Genomic DNA, 25,600 nt, shown 5'->3' on the forward strand with positions numbered 1-25,600 from the left:
TAAGACTCTTTTGTAAATAAGTTCATTAAGCTTTATTATATAAAAAATATAAAGGAATGATGGCTAACTTTAATATATTATTAAATAAGTTTTTAAAAACTTAGTCCTCTGACTAGTTCACTAACCAAACAATGAATTTCTGAAGTATATACCATTTATTAACAGGTGTTTTAAAATTTAAGTTTACTTACTGAATTAATCCAAATCTCCTGAGAATCAAAATTCCCTAAAATAGACATCTATTTTCACCCTTCGTTTTCTTTCCCCATCAGAGGTCTACCTGTCTTTAAAAAGGCCATGTCTATCATTGGCAAAAAGAGAAGTAGTATCAGTTTTTAACGTGTAACAGTTAGTAGCTGAGTAAATAAGGAGAAATATAATCTGGTCTCTCCCACACACACCCGAAGACTGTGTGCAGTGAATACATAGATGTCCTTCCATTCCTAGCAATCATTGACCTAAGCAGAAACTTAAAAACTTCATGTCTACACCACCAATATCACCACAGGTGGATATCTGATTCCTCCCTAGCTGACCGGAAATACAGCAATTGTCACAAGAAGGATGGTAGATTCACCTTTAGTCAGCTGTTAGATTGAATCAGTATCTTTCATAACTTTCATCAGGACATCCTAAAAATGAATTAAAACCAGGATGTAACAAATTCTTCTCATGTGGTTTAGATCTTGAGTCACTGAATTTGATTTTGAGCAACCCTTAGCCACTCCCTGGGGCCTAATGAAAAAGTTAAATCAACAGTGGATATGCTGATATCACAAAAATACCAAATGGACAAACCTATAAAGAATAACTCACAAAGAATAGCATCCTGGTGTTATCATTACTTTTCTTAAATTTAATTTTTTAAAAATAATATCAGGGGAAAGGTAATGCAATGCAGAGTGAATCTCAAGTCCCCCACAGTGTTTGGTTACTGTTGCTGTGGTCATTGCTAGATTTGAGTGGGTTTTCCCTAACCAGGACTGAAAAGGAAGCTGGATGGACCATCAGGGACATTGCCTTTTACCACTTCAGCATCCTGTTCCCATTGAATCTGAGATTCAATGTCCCCTGAAAAATAGTAAAAGTGAATTTCCTTAGGGCTTTCCTTGTGTCTCAAATGGTAAAGAATCGGCCTGCAATGCAAGAGATCCAGGTTCATCCCTGGCGAAGGGAATGGCAACCCACTCCAGTATTCTTGCCAGGAAAATTCAAAGAGTCTGGCAAGGCCACAGTCCATAGCGTTGCAAAGAGTTAGACACGACTGAGCACACACACATGAAGTGCAGTAAGCCAGACAAATATCATCTGATATCGCTTATACATGAAATCTAAAAAAAAATGATACAAATGAAATGATACACAAAACAGAAATAGACCTACAGACATAGAACACAAATTTATGGTTACCAAGGGGAAAGGAGAGCAGAAAGATAAATTAGAGAGAGTTTGCCATTAACATATATGTGCCACTATATAAAAATAGATAACCAACAAGAACCTGTCTAGCACAGGGAAATGTATTAGTAATTCATACTCCTCTAGCACAGGAATTATATTTAATCTATAAAGGAAAATAACCTGAAAAAAAAGTGTGTTTATATATATATATATTCTTATAGATATAATGTGAATCACTTTACTGTACACCTGAAACTAATACAACACTGTAAAATTAACTATATTTCAATTAAAAAATAAAACCTTACAGAGAGGGAGATAGTCTTGGTGCATTAGTCTTGGTGCATCTTTGGGTTGCTAATTAGGCAAGAGAATAATTATAAGGTCTAGAAAGAATCGGATTCTGCAACTAAATGATTTCCTTATTTTCTGGCAGCATAGATATAGTCTTGTCATCATCTTAATAGAGGACTAGTCTGTACTCAGATAAGAACCCGAACAGAAACTGTTCCATTATGTCAAGAATGAAATATTTTCTAACTCTTTTTGTCAAAAACTTCCTTGAAATAAATCATCCTCAGCAAAAAAAATATATACTGGGATAATGCTACTGACACAGCAACACATAGGTGTTTCTGCTATAATGTAATGTGTCTCTGAACACTTCACACTCTGCAAAACATACACTAAACGGCAAGACTCATGGGGCAAAAAGAGGACCATCCATTCAAAAATCTTTGGAACTGTAGCCACAACTCTATCAAAAAAAATCAGTAGCACCTGGAACAATACTGTGGCTCCCCTGGCAAACATCTCCCATGAAACTGGAGTTTGCCGCAGCAAGGAGTTAAATGCTCAGGAATGATAGAGACTATGGATGGCAACCCCTTCACTGAAGCAGGACAGGTGAAGGAGGTAAGGTGGACACATCCAGACAGGGTCGTGGGCCTGGGGAAGAAGGATCCTGTGGGCAACTGCACTTATTTAATTTTCTTATGATAAAGCCAAGAGGTTCTCTGCCAGTATGACATCAAAGTTGAACTTTTTTTTTTCTTTCCTACTGATGGCTATGCTTGTGTCCCTGCTGTTCCTCTCCCCTTGCTTGGGCAAAGTTGTGTATAAATTATATTTACATCATTCCTCTGTTGATCAATAGTGTCTGAGCCATGCACTACAGAAGCTTAACGGACTGCTGGCTATAATAGCTTTTCCTGGTTATAAGTGTAATTCACCCCTGTAAGGAACTTGGAAAATATAGAAAGGTACATAAAATAAAATATCAGATTATAAGAAATTACTACCATTTAAAAAACGACTATGATATATTTCCTTTTGGTCTTTTGTCTATACATATATTGTTATTAGGTTATAATATAAATTTGTATCCTTTACATTTATACATACTTCCCACTTTGTTAAATAAATGTCATAAATTTTAACCATAATTTATTTAACAAAACCTCTGCTTTGGAATGATGAGATTGTTTCACATTGTGGTAATAAACACTGTTACACAAAATGATGACTCTGTCTTCTACCACTTCCTTAGGCTAGATTGCTAAGTAGGAAATTACTGGATGTCTTAGTTCATCAGGGCTGCTATAACAAAAATACTGCAGACTAAATGGATGGCTTAAACAATAAATTAGTTCTCACAGTTATGGAGCCTGGGAAGTCAGTGTTAAGGTACTGGCAGATTTAACCTCTGGGGAGACCTCACTTCTGGCTCACAACTATCTCACATGGCAGAAGGGTGGAGGGAGTTTTCCATTCTCTTTCATAAGAGCACTAATCCCATTCATCGGGTCTCCACCCACATGAGTTATTTACTTCCACAGGCCCCACCTCCAAATGCCATCACACTGGGGATTAAGTTTCAACATACAAGGTTGTGGGGCAACACAAGCATTTGCCCTACAGCACTGAGTCCAAATACAATGCAAGAAATATAGATGCTTCTTTTGAAAATAGTTAAGAGTAAACTTTTATTTTCTGTGTTTTTTAAATGTAAGGACTTTAACACAAGAAGAAAAATAGCCAACAGTAAGCATTGTATTGTGGCCCTTCTTTGTTATGGGTATATTGTTTATCAGAATGGGAGCATGTGAACAAATCTTCTTTTCTCACAACTTTAAACACCTGTGTGGTTAAGTATCTCATTCACTACATCCTGGATTGTCAGCAGGTCTAGTACCGGGAATATCTGTACCATGCATCCAGGTTAAACCAAGCTTCAGAAAATCAACATCATGCTTACTTACCCCTTTCAAGTGAAGTCAAGTGAAGTCGCTCAGTCGTGTCCGACTCTTTGCTACCCTGTGGACTGTAGCCCGCCAGGCTCCTCTGTCCATGAGATTCTCCAGGCAAGAATACTGGAGTGAGTTGCCATTTCCTTCTCCAGGGGATCTTCCCAACCCAGGGATCGAACCCGGGTCTCCTGCATTGCAGGCAGACGCTTTATCCTCTGAGCCACCAAAGATGGCTCAGACTTACCTCTTTACCTCAGTCTAATTCTGCTCTGTATATTTCCTGTTGTTCTTTCATGCTGTTTCATGCCTCTCTCTTGGCTGTCTTATCCTTGGCTCACTATCCCCAGTGAGGACTCCACTGCAAGGTTAACACTAAACATGCCCCTAGATCAAGTCACTCTCTCCGTGACCTCCAAACTTACCGTGGCACATCTGAGGGAATTTGGAAGAAGGGAGAAGTCACAGTCCTCTGAGACCTGCCCTTCCAATTTTGAGGTCCTCTGGGCATAAATACATACACAGTTGTTAAAACTGCAGGCTTTGGAAGTAGGAATGTCTGGGTCTGAGTCCCAGCTCTGCCTTCCTGGGCAAGGAAAAGCTTAGCATCAGGAGTTCACAGTGGTTGTGTGTCTGAAGCAGCAGTGGGACACCCTGTAACAATTGTAGGATTGGTTTTTAAATTTTATTTATTTGTTTAATTGAAAGATAATTACTTTACAATGTGATGATGGTTTTTGCCATACATCAGCATGAATTGGCCGCAGGTATCGTGTGTCTCCCCCATCCTGAACCCCCTCCCTCCTCTCTCCCCACCCCGTCCCTCTGGGTTGTCCCAGGGCACTGGCTTTGGGTGCCCTGCTTTAGGCATGGAACCTGCACTGGGCATCTATTTTACATATAATAATAGATATGTTTCAATGCTATTCTGATTGGTTTTAAAAGAATGTGTAGCTTAAAATCCTATTTTGAGAGGGAATGTAAAGACCGAATTTGACTGGTTCACTGGTTCCAATTAAGTGAAAATACGCTAGGATTCAATCCAGAGGATTTCACTTCTTTCCACTGCAGTTTCTAAGTAAACTAAACTAATGGGAATTTTGAAGGAACTGCTTCTGTCAAATCTTTGGACATTTATGTGAAAAAACAAGTGAAAGCAATAAAGCAGAGGCAGATATATGTACTGAAGATCTTTCCAGCAACCGTTAAACCAGTGTCATGGAGAGCTTCACAGAAGGCAAGAAAGGACTACTTCCAGTTTTTAAATTATTTTTTAAGTTAACCATAACTCAAAAGCTGTATCTCTTCCTCTTTTCAGCCAGCATATGTCCCAAGAAAGCTAATCCCAGTAACAATCATCAAGCAAGGTAATTTGCATGTCTGCTCTGGATATATGCTTAGAACTATTTTAATATGCTTTTTAAACTGAGATAATTAAACATAACACATATTTTTTTTTAAAAATTTATGCTTATTTTTTTGAAAAATAATTGCACTAGTAAATTAGAAGTTAACAGATAATTTTGACTCTACAAATAGGCCAAGTCTTGGCAAGGCATATTGGTTGAACATCTGGAGAAAGAACAACCCTAACAAGTATTAAGTTTTAAAAAACCAATTAAATATATGTGGCTTTCTTCAGGATTAAGATTGTTTAGATGTAGGAAGTCATTAATAGGATATTTTGGATTAATGAAATGATAACTATGATTTAGAGCTCTCTTTAAGGACTGTAAAGAAATCCAGGTTTCAAGAGTTATGTCTTATTTCAGCATCTAGTCATTTTTGTTTTGACTTTCAGTTTTTCAAATTTTTTAAGATTCAATTATTTCCAGAAAGTTTTGTGGTGGAAGAGATTGGGCGCTTAAAATACTAATTCATTTTTAAGAAAACACAATGCCTCAAGTGTATTTTCAAAATGGGGTCCGTTAGTATTGGACTTTAAGTCTTTGCTTTAAGGATATACATTTTCTAATTCATTTTATTTACTGAGTGTGTAATTGCCTCATTTTGTGCAAGTTATTTAACTTGGGTAGGCTGCAGGGAGTGGAGCTGAGAAAGGAAATTTTAAGCTAATTAGAATGGAACATTTTCTCTACTTAAAGGCATAGGTGTTAGGATGTGCCTTCTAGCTCTTTTGTTGGTTGTGTAGCCAGCCCAGTGAGTTCCTTTCTATTAATTAAAAAAGGATCAGATTTCTCCAGTGCAGATGGCTTTATGTTATTAGCCATAGTTATACAACATGTTATTAGCTTCATTCTGCTTCTTGACTGATTTTTGTTTGTTTGTTTGTTTGTTTTTTCCATTCACACTATTATCTTTTGGTCTTTCAACAGTGATTCAGAATGTTACACACAGGGCCTCAACTAAATCTCCAGATAAGACCCCCTATGGAGGAACAATACTGGGTGAGTCTGTCTTGAAATCTACATCTACATTAAGCAAATCAGACTCTTGTTTTGATAACAAGGCTGTTACAGAATTTTGCACTGTGTGCAGGTCTGTTAAATTGATGTTGGTTCATTTCCTTTCATTGTTTAGCATCCTGGCTTGTGTCCATTCCAGGCTAGGATCCCGCAGTGTTACGGAAACAACTCCAGACTGTACCTATTGGCTCCCCTCCTACCTGCCTACCTGTTGATGTTGTGAGAGAGTCTTTGTCATATTGAATAACTCTTTTAAAAGTTATTATTAGTAACAGTGTTTTTAAACTTAAGGAGCCATTCTACAATTTTTAAGTCTGTGGATTAAGTCACATTATTTTGGATGTTGAGTTCTGAATATGAAAAAAGATTATGTTTAAAATTTACTGTTATATTTTTTCCCAGATTTTTAAAGTTTGGGTTGAAACTGACTAAGCAAAATAAACTCTAAGCGTTATGGTTGCAATACTCTGAGCTTTGTTTCAGGATGCATTTTCTTTTATTACATCTGTTTTCTTTCAGTCCACCTTGTTATCCCAGGCCTTAATGAAACCACTGTAAAGCTTCCCACTTCCATAATGTTCGAGATTTCAGAGGCAATCAAGACACAGTTAGGTAAGCGGCCAAGATTTATATGTGAACTTTGCAGTGATAAAATTAGCACTGATATTCCTAGGATGTCCAAGGGATCTAGCCAATGAGCTCTTTGGAGATCTCGAAGGGAAAAGTAAGGGACAAGCATGTGAATGGGAATAAAAGACTGTACAACTGCCGTGGAAAATGGTATGTCCATTCCTCAAAAAATTAAAAATAAAATTACCATGAAAGAAAGGGAAAGTGTTAGTCGCTCAGTTTTGCCTGACTCTTTGAGACCCCATGGACGGTAACCCACCAGGCTTCTCTGTCCATAGAATTCTCCAGGCAAGAATAGTGGAATGGGTAGTCATTCCCTTCTCCAGGGGCTCTTTCTGATCCAGGGATTGAATGTGAACCTGGGTCTCCCACATTGCAGGCTTTACCATCTGAGCATCAAGGATCAAACTACCTGACCCAGCAATTTCACTTCTGGTTATACAACCAAAAGGATTGTGAGCAGTCTTAAAGAGATATTTGTACATTCATATTCACAGCAGCATTATTCACAATAGCTAAAATGTGGAAAAAATTCAAGTGTCCATCAACAGATGAATGGATAAGCAAAATGTGGTGTGTATATGTATGTATGTGTGTGTGTGTGTATTCAGTCTTAAAAGGGAAGGAAATTCTGACATTTACTATAGTATAAATGGACCTTGAGAACATGATGCTAAGTGATAAGAAGTCACAAAAGACAAAAGACTGTTATTTGAGATACCTAGAATAGAGAGATTCATAGAGACAGAGAGTAGAATGGTGGCTTCCAGAGACTGGAGGAGGAGAAGAATGAGGAATTAATGTTTAATGGTGCAGAGTTTCAGTGTTACAAGATAAGGAGAGTTCTGGACATGGATGGTAGTGATAGTTATACAACATTGCAAATGTATTTAATACTGTTGAACTGTATACTTAAAAAATGGTTAAGATTTTTGTTATGTATCTTTCACCATAATGAAAAAATTGGAAAAAGAAGCAAAGAGTAGACAGGATGGAGTGTTGGAGGTATTCAAATAAATCACATTCTATAGGGAAATAGTTACTTTATATTTTTGAAGGAAGAGTGAATATTGATCCAATTATCCAAAATATACACATTTATGTAGTAAATTATATTTATCATACTGTACTATCAAGGGACCACAAGATATTTTCAGTGGGAACTGAGGTAAAGGTCAGGTTTGTTTGAATTATTATTTACTTGAGATTGATACTGTTTCCTACTTCTAGAAAGAGCCTGAGGGTTTCCCAGGCGGCACTATTGGTAAAGAACCTGCCTGTCAATGCAGGAGATGTAAAAGATGCATGTTCGATCCCTGGGTCGGGAAGATCCCCTGGTAAAGGGCATGGCAACTGACTCTAATATATTTGCTTGGAGAATCCCATGGACAGAGGAGCCCCATAGGTGTGCTACAGTCCATAGGGTTGCAAAGAGTTGGACACAACTCATATGACTTAACACACACACACACAGATAAAACCTGATATGATTTTAGTGTTTAAAAAACATAAAACACCAATTTGGGGGAAAAAAACAACAACAACAAAACTCCTTTAAAGGGCACCCAGGGAATAGCTGGAGTGGCTAGTGGGCTAAGCTAGTTGCTGCATTTGAGTATCACATTGGTCTGAATTCTCTCTATAGCAGAGGATCTCAACCCTGATGAAACATGAGAAGCTCTGGTGGATTTGTTACACTGCTGGGACTCACCATACTTCATCAAGGTTAAGATCCTCTGCTATAGAGAGAATTCAGACCAAGATTCAGTTGTTTCTGGGGTGACACCTGAGAATTTGCATTTCTGCCTAATACCCAGGTGATACTGATGCTGCTGGTCTGGAAACCACAATTTGAGAACCTCTAAAGTCTCTGGAAAATGTGTCTCTGGTAAATGTCCTGGGCCACTGATAAATATGGAGGAATATGGCATGATGTAGTAGAAATTGAATAAGACTTTAAAATGTAAAATATTCTCCTTGAACTAGCTAAGAACTTTAACACTTATTATAATTGAATCTTCACATATTACGAGTTTGAAACAGGTCCAAGCCCCTGTTTAGTAACGTTTCTTCAGCAAATATTTAGTAAAGATTACTTGATGCCAGAACTACAAGTGGCAGGGGAGGGGACATGATGGTGATTTACACAGACATGGTATCTACCCATGCAGGGACCTCAGACTTAATTTCTCCTCCCTCACTAGAGGTTTGACCTATTCACTTATTTGATGTGAGGCAATCAGACTGTAACAGCCTTCAAAGGCAGACTCTTAAGTTCTCCTTAGCTATAATTTGAGAATTTCCTGGCAGAAAGAGGATCAAAGCTTTAAGTGAGTAGAGAGAATTAATCAGAGGACTATTCAGTTCAGTCACTCAGTTGGGTCTGACTCTTTGCGACCCCATGCAACACTCCAGGCCTCCCTGTCCATCACCAACTCCCAGAGTTCACTCAGACTCTCGTCCATCGAGTCAGTGATGCCACCCAGCCATCTCATCCTCTGTCGTCCCCTTCTCCTCCTGCCCCCAATCCCTCCCAGCATCAGAGTCTTTTCCAATGAGTCAACTCTTCACATGAGGTGGCCAAAGTACTGGAGTTTCAGCTTTAGCATCATTCCTTCCAAAGCAATTCCAGGGCTGATTTTAGAAAATTTTTCAGAATTGATGCATCACCATTTTATTAAGATGTAAATATATTTGCCAATAGATCTTTGTGATTTTGTGCAGTCCTTACATTTTTACTGTAAAAATATTCATATCTGTTAGTCTTATGGTGAGTTACTTACAAGAATGTAGACGAGCAATTCTAGACTTCCTTTCTTTAATTTGTACATCAGACTTGATCACCTCCTGTTTAGCTATAAAACCTGAGACTCAACTCCACATCCTCATAAATGCTGTGCTAAAGCCAAGAGGATTCCAAAATAAATCCATCAGTGAACCTGTGTTTAGAACCAGAGCTCAGGACTCTTGCACTCACCAGTTATCTGCCCAGAGCCTATGTACTTAGCCCTGTGCCTGGGAAAGATTTGTTTAGAAGGTAAAGAAAAGGAAGGAGCTGACTGATTTCTTACTGATTCAGCCCCTAATCTGTTAATCAAAATACAAAAATCAGGATTTGTGAAGGAGACTGAAAATGAACAGAATTTTTTCCCAGACTACTGCTGTCATTTTTGAACTAGGAGGTATTTTAGTTCTTATTTTTGAACTAGGAGGTATTTTAGTTCTTATTTTTGATAATATCTATCTCCTAAATTTTTTGTTTTGTTTTTGCAAATTTCCACCTGCTACCTTAATATCAATTCAGTATTTTGTTTTCTCTAATTTAGAGAATTAAACATTTGATTCTTTGGTTTGCTTTGTTTGCTTTTTTTATTCTGATAGAAATCACCAAGGCTTCAGGATTAACTGTGATTTTAGTGGAGAAAATTTTATGCAAATAGAAAATGCCTTTTAAAACTTTTTTAAAATATACATTTATTTATTTTAATTGGAGGTTAATTACTTTACAACATTGTATTGGTTTTGCCATGCATCAACATGTATCCGCCACAGGTATACACACGTTCCCCATCCTGAACCCCCCTCCCTCCTCCCTCCCTGTACCATCCTTCTGGGTTATCTCAGTGCACCAGCCCCAAGCATCCAGTATCATGCATTGAACCTGGACTTATTTCTAGGGAAACACCTATCTTTAATGCATGGCAAATTTTTGACACATTGAAGAGACTGATAGGCAATATGTTTGAAAATGTCCAATAAATCCATCAAATGTACCATCTTAGACTATGTTCACAAATAACATTTTAGATTTACTGTTTTTTTAATGAAGAGTGAGCATAAACATTTCTTTATACCAATGAGGGAGAAATAAACTTTCCTGAACTTATTTATCACTGTCATTCAGAAAAGTTGTACTGTGTGAGGGGCAAATCCTAAAAATAATATCCTCATTCCAGCAGATCCCAGCACAGGACATCAAGAAATTAATAGCTTTTGTTCTGAGAATACATGATGTGAATAATGAGAGAAATAAAAACTAGTGATATACATACTTCCCAGGGACATAAAAACAATTTGTCAAACCAAGATTTAGCTTGCCAAGAATGAAAGGAACCAACTGTGTTGAAAAAAGACACAGAAGAATCAGAGAGAAAAAGGAATCTCCTGGGTTTTAGGCCTTGCTCTCATGCATTTTTACTCTGCTGTTGCCAAGTCTGGTTGTACATGCATAGTGTGGGTGAATACTCATGGCTTGATAGGAGTCATAAAGAGTCTCCATTCAAGTATCTTCCCCTTCAGCCAATTTCTCTTATGTCTGAAGTCCCATATTTAGAAATACGATATTCCCAGGTGGTGCTAGTGATAACCCGCCTGCCAGTGCAGTAGATGCAAGAGACATGGGTTCATTCCCTGGGTTGGGAAGATCCCCTGGAGGAGGAAATGGCAGCCCACTCTGGTATTCTTGCCTGGAGAATCTCATGGACAGAGGAGCCTGGCAGGCTATAGTCTACGGGGTTGCAAAGAGTGGGAGATGACCGAGCACACGCACACATGCCTCTGTAAGGAATTAGCGATGTGCAGAGAATACAAACACCTCTTGGGAAGGTTCAGTTCAGTTCAGTCGCTCAGTCGTGTCCGACTCTTTGCGACCCCATGAACCGCAGCACGCCAGGCCTCCCTGTCCATCACCATCTCCCGGAGTTCACTCAAACTCATGTCCATCGAGTCAGTGATGCCATCCAGCCATCTCATCCTCTGTCGTCCCCTTCTCCTCCTGCCCCCAATCCCTCCCAGCATCAGAGTCTTTTCCAATGAGTCAACTCTTTGCATGAGGTGGCCAAAGTACTGGAGTTTCAGCTTTAGCATCATTCCCTCCAAAGGACACCCAGGTCTGATCTCCTTCAGAATGGACTGGTTGGATCTCCTTGCAGTCCAAGGGACTCTCAAGAGTCTTCTCCAACACCACAGTTCAAAAGCATCAATTCTTCGGCACTCAGCTTTCTTCACAGTCCAACTCTCACATCCATACATGACCACTGGAAAAACCATAGCCTTGACTAGATGGACCTTTGTTGGCAAAGTAATGTCTCTGCTTTTGAATATGCTAGTTATCCATTTTTCTACATCAACAGTCTAATTTTAGTTTAATGTAATTGCCCTGTAACAGCATGCATAAAAAGCTAAAACAAAGCAGTTCAGAGCATTGCCTGAAAATCTGGGATCTGGAGGTTAAAATAAATAATTTTTTAAATAAATAAATGCATAGTCCTAGTTAGCTAAGGAATCACCAAGAACATAGGATATTACACAAGAAGGAAAGGATTAGCAAAAATCATCCTGAAGGAGAAAATGACACTGAAAAAGAACATTGAAGATAAATCTTATAATCTTACATTAAAAAAAAAAAAACTTCCTTTCTTACATGCTGAAAATAACAAAACTAGAGCTCATCAATGTTTGGACTCAAGAGGGAAGGGATATATGTGTAATTATAGCTGATTTGCATCATTGTACAGCAGAAAACACAACATTGTAAAGTAATTTTCCTTCAATTAAAAAATAAATTAAAAAAAATTATAATCTGAAGGTTTTTCCTGTGCCAGCAATCACAGTGGTTCTAAACCAAAGTTCTGACTACAAAAGAAGCAGAAAAGAAATGTTGATGAGATTTAGAAATCTAAAAAGGATTTATCATAAAATTATGCTGAATCTGTTTAGTTTTCTAGTTATTCCAGAAAAAGTCCCTTCTTGTTATGCCCTGCTACATTAATTGAACAATGGTATTAAACGTTTCTGTTGTATAAACATGTTGTGCAGCTTCATGGGCACAGAAATAGAGAATGCACACTTGATGGATAGCTAAGGCGAGGACGCCTGCTTCTAGCAGTTTAAATCACTCCTCAAAATCATTAACTCTAGGAATCTATTGTATGCTTCATGATACAGACTGAAAATTGATTTGCTTCCATGGCCTTTGTGAAAGGCATGACTTTATAATTGTCTTTAAGATCATCAAAAAATAAGTATTTTGTGCCCATGTTAACTGAAAAGAAGAAAATGATCTTTATGTCTGATGTAAACTGCAGGAGGAAGTTACAAAATTTGCATCCTTAAAGAACTTTGAGAGAACAGATTAGATCAGTAGTTTTCAACAGAGGGAAATTTTATCTCTCCCCTCCCCTTCTTCTGGCAACCGACTCCAATATTCTTGCCTGGAGAATCCCACGGTCGGAGGAGCCTGGTAGGCTATAGTCCACGGGGTCGCAGAGAGTCATACACGACTGAGCGACTTCACTTTCACTTTCCCCTTCTTCCCCCTCTGGGATATTTGACAGTGTCTAGAGACATTTTTTCGGAGAAGGCAATGGCAACCCGCTCCAGTACTCTTGCCTGGAAAATCTCACGGAGGAGCCTAGTAGGCTGCAGTCCACGGGGTCACGAAGAGTCAGACATGACTGAGCGACTTCACTTTCACTTTTCACTTTCATGCATTGGAGAAGGAAATGGGAACCCACTCCAGTGTTCTTGCCTGGAGAATCCCAGGGACGGGGGAACCTGGTGGGCTGCCGTCTGTGGGATCACACAGAGTCGGACACAAGTGAAGCAACTTAGCAGCAGCAGAGACATTTTTGGGCTTCCCGTGTAGCTCAGATGGAGAAGAATCCTCCTGCAGTGCAGGAGACCCTGGTTCGATTCCTGGGTCAGAAAGTTCCCCTGGAGAAGGGATCGGCTACCCACTCCAGGATTCTTGGACTTCCCTGGTGGCATAGATGGTAAAGAATATGCCTGCAATGCAGGAGACCTGGGTTAAATCCCCGGGTTGGGTTGGGAAGATCCCCTGGAGGAGGGCCTGGTACCCCACCTTAGTATTCTTGCCTAGAGAATCCCCACGGACAGAGGAGCCTGGTGGGTTACAGTCCTTGGGGTTGCAGAGAGTCAGACACTGAGCAGCTAAGCACAGTAGAGACATTTTGGTTGTTCAGCTGTGGAATCCAGTGCATAAAGCCCAGAAATACTGTTGAATATCCTACATTTCACACTAAAGGCCCCCATAATAATAATAAAAAAAAAAAAACCCGAAAGAAAACATACAGTCACAAATGTCAGTGGTGCCAAAGTTGGGAAACCCAAAGAGTTCCTTGTAGCCTTTAGACTTGAAATCCCATCTGATTATAACCAGTTCAAGGTGACATGATCAGTGTATCTCAAAAAAAAAAAAAAAAAAAGAATTCTTTCATGCCACTAGACTTTTGAAATATTGTAGGTGGGTCATTGATTCAGTGTGCCAAATAGATGAATCGAGTTAATCCTACATGCATTTTTTGAAATGGAGAATATCTGAATCATTGGGCAACTCTGGCACAGAAATGTGCTTTTGTTTCCTGAATAGTGGTCAGAGAGAAAAAAAACCAGATTTCATTTTTTTACACAAAGACCCAAAGAAAAGATCTATGTTAATATGTGGCTCAAATAAATAATCGTTTGTAATTTTTTAACCACAAATATCTTCAAATATCTTAGTTTTCTATGTACATTATTTATGTTTTTCTAAAACTTTATTGCCATAACCTATTACATTTTTACCATATATAATAATGGATAATTTCTTTTCATTGATTAAAAAAAAAATTAGTAGTAATTGAGTATAAAATTCCAGGGAGCATTTTGCTATACAACCTATGTCTTCAAGAAACTGTTTATGAATCAGAATGACTTGAGAGCTAGCCAAGTACTGGGTTGTAGCTTTTTTTCTTCCTTCCAGTGCCAACTTAGATCTTAAAGTATTACCTAAGGTTAATGAGAAGGAATTCTGAAGACTGTCACTTAATACTAATCACTGGTAGAAATGCACAGTAATTGTATTGACTGCCTGGTGGGAAGGGATACGAGCAGAATAATCTTGAAATAGTCTGTTGGTTGATTGTTTTGAGGGAATTATATTTGGACACTGTTATGAGGAAGTGAGGTAAATTGTTTGTTGTCTGATTTTTTAGCTAAGAATGAAACCTTGGCATTGCCTGCTGAATCTAAAACACCAGAGGTAGAAAAAATTCCAGCACTGCCCATAACAGGTAATGAGATCCCTATGTTTATTAACTTTGAGAAAATACATAATATATTTTTTCAAATATTAAGTGATTGATAAGCCTGTATTTTTTTTTTCAGTGAAGAGCCAGTAGGAAGTTTATTTTGATCATAAGCACACAACAGTAGGACACTCTGGGTCTTTAATGTTCGGGGAAACAACAGATGCAAAATGAACAATTGAATTATATAACTGATCTGTAACAATAGAACCTGCATTATTCACTCCAGGTGAAAACTGTTACCTCAACGTTCTGAACTATTTTTATACTAAGATGTAATACCATGGTTTTGGTGCTTTCCATTTATAAGAAGACATGAGAGCATTTTTCAGTTCTTCACTTTCGCAAATGATTGGTTTAAAAAAATAGCATTATCCATACTTTGATATCTATGAAAGTACCCTGGAATAATTTAGTAAATGGCTCTTGAAGATTAACAACCTTCATGAAGAAAAAACCTAATAGCTCATTTTAAAAATCCTTTAAAGAATAAATTCAATGTGCATTTTCCCCAGTTTATCAACCATTACTAACAAACATTCAGCATTTTTTTCTGTGAACAAACTGCCCAAGTCCAGCCCATCAGGACAACACTATTCTCTGAACTACAGAGTCTTTGCCAGAGCAATACCACCTCATTCAGGACTCTGTGAAACAAATACCTAGCAAGAATTCCCCTAAATCTTCATTTAGCAAAGTAACTCCAATCTAAAGTTGAGTTTTTAATCCGTAAAACTGCTGTAAATTGAAAAATCAGTGATATTTACCTTGTACTAAACTCTGACTCATAACTTATACAGAGAAGATAAAGATTGGTGGGGAAATAGAATGACTTGATTTCAATAAACCTATTCAAGTAGAAATACTTCTGACAGAGTAAGAAGTATTTGGTCCTGACTGAAGGTGAAAGATGGACCTTCCATCCCCTCTCTACCTTCATAGAAATTGGAGGAAAGGTATAATCTGACATTGGAGTAATCCATTTGAATGAAATTCCTAGGTAGTTTTCTGACTTCAGTCTAATTGGTAAATACCAAAAAAAGGATAGGCATGACCCAGTGGAGAGTCTGTCGACTTTTCCCAATGATGCTTCTCTTGGCATAGTATATGATGAGGACATCTATAGATTTCTTAGTTCTCTGCCAAAACTTCCTTGGGACTTTCCACTTCAGAAATGCTTAGACAAACTTCATAATTTATTATTCACTTTTATTGTATTTCATATCCTTACCCTACAAAATTCTGGAATTGTGTAGCTCACAATTCATGCCAGATTTCAGTGATCCTGGTTCTTATTTCTCAAAAACTATTTACCTGAGGGTCATCTTTGCCTTTGATCTAGCACTTGAAATAACTCCGTGACTTAGCACTTGAATCCTTATAATTTCAACCCACTTCTAAGCTTTGCATGTTCACTGCAGTTTGGAAGAGAATTCTTATAATGTAATAGTTCTAAATAAATCTTTTTGCCCTGGGTCATTCTTTTAGCTGCCCATTTATTAAGTCATTTAATAAATATTTATCATGTGCTTGCTTATTATTCTCCAGAGTTTGTGCTAAGTTCTGGAGATAAAGAGAAAAAAAGACACACAAGAAATTATGAATAATCTGTTAAGTGCTTCCATGAGGGTCAATTCCATGCGCTTTTTGAAATACCTGGAGAGTGGACAAACCCAGAGGGGAATGGTTGGAAGGAGGTGTCAGTTCAGACACTAGGCCAAGCCAGAGAGCCCTTACCATAATTAATTTGAAAAGAACTGGTCTGTATACATGTCGGTTCTAGTTCTAAAGGGCAACAGTAGTACCTTATGGTCCTGAGTTGTTTCATTTTATCTTAATTTGTAAAGTCCTCTTTTTTCCCTTCCAGTGACTCCTGAATCAGTCCCAAGAACCACTAAGCCCACTGTGTCTAGTGCATTAGACATTTCAGAAACAACACTGGGTAATTCTCAGAAGTTTTTTTTTTTTCTTTAAAAACAAAAACCACCCCAACCCTCATAGAAAAATAACCTCAGTGTCTTGGCTTCCTATCCTCCCCACTTTCTTTCCTCCCTTACAGGCAGTAGTTCATCTTCCTGTTTCTTGGATCAGTTCCCTTAAAGAGTTAACGACATGCCATGATCCTGGTGACTAATATTTTAGGCAGCTCTGGATGTTAGATGCTAACTGCACACCCTTTTTACCAGCCTCTTGGGAGGCATAGAAAACCAGAATGCCAGCCCTCTAATCTACAAAGCTTGGAGGGGTGAGAGTCGTGACTGTGTCTGTGCTTCCCATTTCGGTTGCTTTTCCTGGGCTTATGTGTAGTACACTTAAGGAGACTACTCAAAAGTGTAATGCTTTTTACTAAGAATTTCATGTCATGTAAGTTAGCTGTTTATTGGCCTGAGAGAATCTAAATTGCTTTATTCTCTTCTCCTTAAAAAACATTTTAAAAAGGAGAGCATGTACATATATTGTTCTGTCCTTGTGATGTTGATCTTCCACGTCACACCATGGTCATTCAAAGGTAGACCTTCAAATTAATACAACTGTGTAAAAACTTTCCAGGGGAAGCCAGCTATTTCCATGAAAGGTATCGGCTGCCCAGTGTGCCCTCCATTATGAGCATGCCTCACACGGTACGGTTAAGTTACAAAGTCAAATCCTGATTCAGGGTGTTTCTAACTGAATTCTTCTTTATTGCAGTTCTCAGGGGAAGGACCCCCGGAACATCACAAACTATTTTAATACCTAGGTTTGAATTGCCACTGAGCACTCTAGGTAAAAATTATTAAACACTACAGCTTATTATTTCCTTGGAAATTGTATGCATGTCTGAAAGAAACCCTTAGGCTAACTCATTCAAATTTATCTCCTCACAGAAAAGAAGGGACACATGGCTTATAGAACAATAAATGCCTGAATGCCAGGCCCTTAGATGCTATAAATTCTTTATTTTATAATTTAGGATACTAACTAGTCGTTCTCTATATAAATCCTTTGGTTGTTTTCCTTGGGAGTAGTCATATTTTGATATTATATTTGACTCTCTTAATTCAAAATCACTGTCACTGAATAAATTAGTTTCTGTATTCTTCCAAAATAGCTTTTTACTCAACTGTTTCTCTCGAAAGAGAAGATATATTTATGATATTTCTATAGACTGCTTCTTAGAATTTGAATGTGATATCAAGGAAGTTGTTGGGGAAACTTAAGCATAAAGACATGTAATTACTGCAATTCTGTTTTTAAAAGCTATTGGAGGAACATTGTTTAGTTCAGATGTGCTTGATTTGAATTTAAACAAAATATATCTGAGAGCACATTTATGTATTGCTGAAAAAATTAGAACACTAGTTTAATAAAGGTGAGAAGAAGAACCCCAACTCCTTAAATTTAGTGGCTTGATTATAAAAAAATAGAAAAAAGAAGCTGTCTTAATATCATCCATCATTGAAACACAGGAGTAAAAATATGTACTACTAACAGTCCCTTACTTTTTCTGAGTAATTTTCATTTTTGTGTTTGTTTTTTGTTTCTGCAAGCTTGAGATTTTAAAAATCTTTCTCTTACTTGCACTTCAAGTCGTAACATCTCTTGTGTATTTTGTTGCAGCTCCGAAAAGGCTTCCAGAATTTCCTCAGGCAAAAACACCTTTCCCTTTTGAGAAACCTGGGGGCACCTTGGGTAATAACAGTACCTTGAATCTGCTCTTCAGTTGTGGGTGGTGACTACTTAATTCTGTAGGACACGTTTACTGGATCCTAGCTGTCCAAACCTCAATGAGCTGATGATTTCAGTCTGATTCAGCCAAACAAGTGGTTGACTTTTTTTTCTCTGATTGAGTTTTCTACAAATTCAATAACAATCATTAGTCTGTTAATTCCAGAGAGCCAATTTTGTTAGTTTTCTGTCCTTAGAAACATTCAGAGTATGCCACCAAACTCTGGTCTCTGTCTAGTCCCTGTTCAAATGCTCTCTGAATGAGTGTAATGTATTGATTGCTTCTTGGTATATAATGATGTTTAGTTGGATCAACGTGTGTTTTTTTATTTCAGGCTACTGGTAGCCATTTAACGACACAAGTAATCTATTTCTGTCTCTCTATCCTCTCAAAAAAAAAAAATTCTCAGTGAATTCCATTTCTTTTTTTTGCTGTAGCTTCAAGTGAAAAGCCAGGGATTGTGCCTACAAGTAAAATATCTGAAGATTCCAAAATTCTACCACCTCAAACTGGTAATTACATTCTTTTTTTTTTTTTAATAGATTGGAGCAACAGTATTGAATAACTTCTCTTATTTTTATTTCTATAGGTTCTTTAATTGATTATCCATATATTTGTAGTAAATGGTAAAGCTATAATCTATTCTTGGTGCTTAGATTAATTTCATTTTTCTCAATACAAAAGCAAAATGTTTTTGCATTTGTTCTAAAGATCTGTGTTTTAATGTCTGGATATACAGTTAGAAGTCTGGCTAGAAGATGAACTGCAAGTTGGCTCATTGAATTTCTAGAGATCTCTTTTCTGACATGAGAACAGTAACAAAAATCAGTTCTATGGTAGTCTTATTTAACAATATGGGTTTAATATTTCCCTTGCAGGTAGATATTTGCTTCTTTTTCAATAAAATATTCAGTGAACATTTGAGAGTTTACTACATGCAAGATATTATTACTGAGTCCTAAAATCTGTAAACATATTGTAATTTAGAGGAGAGACCACAGGTCTTAACACTAATACTAGACCTTGGTTCCAGTTCTGGCTTTACTACCAAACACATATTTTAGCTATTTTTCTCTACTTTTCTGGATCTTAGTTTGCTCTTTTGTAAACTGTAGCAATCGGCTTTTTTCTCCTGAGAATTCTTGTGTTCTAACACTAAAACTGATTGAGGGAAATAGCTTTCCTTTTCAAAAAATAGATTTTTTTTTTCCTCAAAAATTTTTTACCTTTACATCTTTTCTTTGATGTCTAGCAGTCAACCAAAGAAATTATTTAGCATGTGAGAATTGTAATAAAGCCTCATAAACCACTTTGTGTGATTACTTCCATGATTTTTGTTTTACTTATTTTTAATTTTGTGAACCTTCTGGTTGTGATTCTTTTAGCACCTATAACTAGCATGTAATGTAGTTAGACATTCATGTACATTAAACACCACCATTCTGTGATATTCTTCAGAAAGGAGTTCAGCGTATGACTGGTTTGAGAAAGGATGAGCATGGGCTTATGAACACATAGATCTTAGTCCAATTATCTTTCTCTGGTGAGCGTAATGGATTCAGATCTTAGCAAAAGATACAAAGATGGCAGCAAATGAACTAAGTGTGTCTGTTACAGTCTCCCCTAGTTTTCCCAAGTGGGAAAACATCTGTAAGTTGACTGTGGGTGTCAGCCAATCTAGAGAAGCCTTAAGTTGGGTCTTTCTAAGCCTTAATTCCCCATGTCCTTGCCCTTAAAATTCTACTGCAATTACTAACTGTTGGTGCAAGACTACCTTCAGAACCTAGGTCACTTGAGTATAAAATCAGGTGGAGTTTCATACTCCACCGCGGCACTGACTGTGGAACAAGGCTCATCTGTGGGCATGTGTGCTGGTTTATCTGCTCCATTATGGCAGAGCTTACCTGACACCCACCCAACCTCCCATCCTATACAAGCATCGCATCTACCAAACCGAGGACTGTTAGGGCCCACAGAACTATATACCACTTAGGTCCCTTTTATCTCTTAACTTTTAGGTTATAAACATGGGGACATAGATTTTCCTGGGCTTCTCTTGACCAGCCTCTATATTTTTGGTGTCTATGATTATTTAAGAGCAAATTGACCAAAACCTCCAGGAAACCCCTTCTGTGATTTTAATGCCTAGGATACGAATTATATATAAAGCCTGAATTGAAGTGAGCTTTGGGGAATAGGGAGAATATGCTGGGAGGTGAAGATTGTGAAGTTACAAAGAGGATACAGATAGATGAGACTGGAAATCCTAATAAAAGAAAGGTTCCTTTAATTCTGGTTTTGCCCTGGTGGACTATGAATAGAGGCTAATGCAGCAGGAAGCAGTTTATTATTCAGCTGCTTCATTCCTGCCAGGTCCACCTTAGGATGCCAGGGAACTTTCAGAAACCATCAGCTGCCAGCTGTGTCTAGATGAAGTGCTGGAGCTGGTCATGGGCTGTAAGGGTTCAGTAGATATGGTTGCAGGCAGAAGAATCAGCCACAGAAACTCCCTAGTCTGCCCTTGGAATATTGAATGGTTATGTCTGGGCTACTTGGTGTGATGTTTGGACAGGCAGCATTGGCATCACCAGGGAACTTGTTAGAAAGGCTGAGTCTTGGGCTCTACTTCAAATCTAATGAATCAAGATCTGCTGTTTAACAAGATCTCCACGTGATTTGTATGAGCATTAAAGTTGAAGAAGCACTACCTTTTCACTGTAGTCTGTAATATTTCACATGGTGCAGATAAGAAGCATCAAATGTGGTCAATTACAGGACAGTGGGCCAGAGAAATCAATGTAAAGTTGATTTCTCGAAGTGGGTGGTTAAGTATTTCTTATTTCTGCTAAGGCTTTTAACACTCACATCTACCTCTTGTTTAAGTGTTCTATGGGATCTTCCTAACATGTTTGATTTCAGATTTTAATATGTGTTATTTGTGATTTTAAAAGTTGATATATTCATGCAATCCTTTCATTCATTTCAGCCTTTGTGTCTTCATTGATTTTGTGAATTTATACATGCACTAAGTTTCTATTTTCTGTTTAGTTTCAACATATATGATTATTGTATTTTCCAGTTACTCACATGGCTTCCTAATGCAATTAGTTGAGAATTAAGAAGAGAGAGGCAGAGATAGTATTTGAATGCTGGTACATAAAAACATTTGTCTTGTTTTTAGTTGTTATATCTTTTGAAAAAATTATATATTTCAGCTGATATTAATCATATTATTACAGTAAAATGAACACATTTTGTTTTCTATGTTGAAATACAATGCATCTGTATTTACTCTGTCAGTTACCTTCAGCTATATTTGAACAAAGTTAAGTTTATTTACTTATTATAACAATGAGATTGTAGACCATGAGGAACTGTAGATCTCTTAGTAAGAGGATGTTGGGAAGGGTGTCTTATGGGATTTAGTCTTGTGTTAGGTAATTCTGGGGAGGGTTTAAAAAAGTGAAGCTTTGCTCTCAACTGGATATTGGTTGAAAATGGGAGCAATTTGTGATAGAAAATTTTAATAATTCTTAACTAGAAGGCAAGAAAAGAGGAGTGAGACTATAGTTGTGATTGATAAAGATATTAGCCAGGATATGAGGACAGTAATTTTTGTGTCCTTGCATTTGTGTTCCACACAGTTACAGAATGGCCTTGTTTTTTCCTTGGTCCATCTTGGTCACCAGGTGAACCTGTCTGATATTGGTGTTCTCAACTGTTGATGTCCAGTAGGCAAACACCACAGCCAGGCTATGAGTGCCTGGCCAGCACTTGGATGCCAGAGGCTGCTTGTCTCTTTATCAACTATTAAACATTTATCAATACTGTTTGTGAAATTCATTTTGCTTCAGAATTTGCTAGATTTGTTTTCCACATTTACTTCATACTCTGTATCAAATGATCCAAATGCATACTCTCATAAAGATTTCTATATTACTTTTGGCTATAAAAACCTATATGGAAATTCTAACTTGCGTGTTGAATATTGGAATCATTTCAATAGTTGATGGCAAGAGTGGGACAGGGTATTTGGAATTTGGACTGTCCTAGGAAATCTGAGAAGTGCAGTCATCAAACATATTCTTCCCTACTTTTAGCCTATTGGCCCCAATGCTTCATTAGCACAGCATTTTGTGATCTCATTATTTGGAATTTTATTTTGTTTAAACCTCCTCTGAAGTATGTTTAAGTAGGGTTGATTGATTTTGACTTCCTTGGAAAATCCAACTTTTCTTAAAATACAAAATCTGCTCTTTCACTATATGCCAAAATGTAAACTTATGTATAAATTCTGTATTATAAAAAAGTTGGCCACATTTTAGAAATACTTAAGTGCTTATAACAATCATTTAGAAAAGTCAGTCTCTCTGATGATGCAATAGAATTGGTCTTATGTTCTATTGAAAAGTGGCCAGTTGACTATGATTTCTATTACTATAGAGTGAGTTCTGGAAAAGCTCTCAGTACCTTTACCCCTCGACGAGTTGTGGATCTGCATGCATGTGTACATGCTTGTTGGAGTACTTCTTCACTGGAATAATTGATTTTGTATTTATGTAACAGTTTTATGTTAAGAAATTCTAAAGGGTTGTGCATACACCATCATATCAATCTTCCAGAAGTCCCTGGAAGCAAAGGGAGTTTTGTTCAGTTACTCAATCGTGTCCGACTCTTTGCAACCACATGGACTGCAGCACACCAGACTTCCCTGTCCTTCACCATCTCCTAGAGCTCACTCAAACTCATGTCCACTGACTTGGTGATGCCATCCAACCGTCTTGTCCTCTGTCGTCCTCTTCTCCTCCCACCTTCAATCTTTCCCAGCATCAAGGTCTTTTCCAGTGAGTCAGCTCTTTGTATCGGTGGCCAAAGTATTGGAGCTTCAGCTTCAGCATCAGTTCTTCCAGTGAATATTTAGGACTGATTTCCTTTAGGATGGACTGGTGTGATCTCCTTACAGTCCAAGGGACTCTCAAGAGTCTTCTCCAACACCACAGTTCAAAAGCATCAATTCTTTAGCACTCAGCCATCTTTATGGTCCAACATCACCATTTTATTTTCATGTACTTTTCTTTCTTTTTTTTTTTTTTTTTGCATTTTATTGAAGTGTAGTTAATTTGCACTGTTGTGTTAATTTCAAGTGTACAGCAATTGATTCAGTTATACATACATATTCAGTTATATATATGTAATATATATTCTTTTTCAGATTCTTTCCTTTATAGGTTACTATAAGATACTGAATGTCAGTAGATCCTTGTTGTTTACCCATTTTATATACAGTAGTGTGCATCTGTTAATCCTAAACTCCCAATTTAATTAATAGAAAGAAAAGAAGCAAGAGAGAATAGAAGTACACCAAATGATTCTTGGGTCTTCATTTCACTTGTGTAAAAACGTCTAAGGAGAATCAGTTCAGTTACTCAGTCATGTTCAACTCTGTGGACACATGTCTAAGGAGAATAGACCTGGACATATGCAGTATATACATATACTTTGAAGAGATCCTGCAACCCCACGGAAATAGCCTGATGTCCTATTAACCCCATGGCACTGATGGTAGATATCACATGACCACACTGATTGGGTTGAGTGGGAAGCCTGCATCATGCTATTAACTGGGTTCCCAGCCCCTGCCTAGGGCAGAGAGTAAAATGACACCATGACCAATGCGATATGGTCATCAGAAGTGGGAGAGATAGATAGATACACAGACAGACAGACAGACAGACAGATATCTTATCCTGCAGATGGAGCAGATGCATGATTTCTAAAGCCCATATATGGTTGGAGAAGGAGGATGGAAGTCAATGTTTTGTTTCCGGCTTGCTAACCTCTCAGTGTTAAGCCTCCTTAATTTACTCGGTCATCCCCTTAAAAGACTATCATTTAGGACCAGGAGGGATTTAAAGCCTTAATCAAACAAAGAAATGGCTTTTTTTATATAACCCAAGATGATCCATTGTGTTTATTTGCATTCTTAGAAATTTTTCCTGCCTGTTCTTCCCCCACCATGTCCAGACAAACTGACTTTTCCTTTTAACTGTTCTGTGACTTATTACTAAGAGGACAGTTCCTTCTGGCCTAATTATTTCCCCTTGAGCAATAACCAATTATCTTTAGAGACTTCCCTTGACAGAACTGAGGATAGTCTACCTCAGTCTTCATTAGAATCCACTTTGGGAACTCTCTTTAGGAGTTTACTGCTATTTTCAGTGTTTCGTTCTTTCAGTACATAATAGAGCTTTAGTAAATTGCTGTATGCAGTTAAGCTCTAAAAATTATTTAAAGAATTGAAAGCTGAAGTGATCAGCATGTTGGAGGAGTGGTATACTGGTTGGGAATTTTGGGCCACTGGTGGTTTGCTCACAGTGGTTGAAGAGAGGTTGAACTCTACTTTTGGACCTTATTGTCTGCCTGTGAGGTGTTGATTAGCATAAATCTGGCCACCCAACTGGATTAAACCTAGAGAAGAGAAAACATAGGAGTAAATGGTGGTGTTGATGCTTTGTGATCAGGAAAATAAAATTCAAGTGTAGTGAGTGGTTTATAGATTTACAGTGGCCTCTTAGAGATTTACAGCGAGTCATTGGTTTGGCTTAATGAGTATTTTCTTGTAGGCAATATTTTCACAAATTTCAGGGCCAACTAGAAAGGTATTTTATTTTTCTAAGAAATGTAAGAGAGCTTTATGTCCTTATTTAAATGGTACTCAGAACTTTGCATATGGTGTTTATAAATGCTTTTCTCATCCAGCTACGTATTGCTGGCCTGTTGTATTTTCCCCTTGTGTCTTCATATATATGTTTAGGGTTCTATTTCCATGGCAGGGTATGACCACACAAACATATGAAAGGTATTTGTTTAGTAGAGGAAGAGATTTGTGCGCATACATATGTATGCTCTAAAAATAAGGAATCTGTTCATTTATTCTCATGTATCCTTACTAAAAGCATAAACTACCCAACTGTTAAACTCATTGCTATTTGTTCACAGTAATGGAAATCTTGCAAATTAATTTCATTGAGTCTTCCTGTGAACAAGGCTCTGGAAGTACAACCTTGAAGTATTTAAAGAGTGTAACAAGCACAATTTCTGTCC

The 25,600-nt window shown here is 37.6% G+C and overlaps 1 protein-coding gene across 23 annotated transcripts in view; it reads left to right on the plus strand.

The window, feature by feature from the left end:
• LOC120852210 (ABI family member 3 binding protein) overlaps positions 1–25,600 on the plus strand; it is a 284,742-nt gene that overhangs the window by 131,304 nt on the left and 127,838 nt on the right. For 21 of the 23 annotated variants that reach the window (XM_040225716.1, XM_040225731.1, XM_040225702.1 and 18 more), the window contains exons 7-14: positions 4,966–5,014; positions 5,984–6,055; positions 6,593–6,685; positions 14,698–14,775; positions 16,658–16,732; positions 17,479–17,553; positions 18,388–18,459; positions 18,934–19,008. In XM_040225716.1, coding sequence (XP_040081650.1) covers positions 4,966–5,014; positions 5,984–6,055; positions 6,593–6,685; positions 14,698–14,775; positions 16,658–16,732; positions 17,479–17,553; positions 18,388–18,459; positions 18,934–19,008 — 589 coding nt within the window. The remainder of the gene's footprint in view (positions 1–4,965; positions 5,015–5,983; positions 6,056–6,592; positions 6,686–14,697; positions 14,776–16,657; positions 16,733–17,478; positions 17,554–18,387; positions 18,460–18,933; positions 19,009–25,600) is intronic. The other 2 variants (XM_040225694.1, XM_040225739.1) reach the window with 2 other exon arrangements.

This window comes from Oryx dammah, unplaced genomic scaffold (assembly GCF_014754425.2).
Source record: "Oryx dammah isolate SB20612 unplaced genomic scaffold, SCBI_Odam_1.1 HiC_scaffold_2, whole genome shotgun sequence".
Lineage (NCBI taxonomy): Eukaryota > Metazoa > Chordata > Mammalia > Artiodactyla > Bovidae > Oryx > Oryx dammah.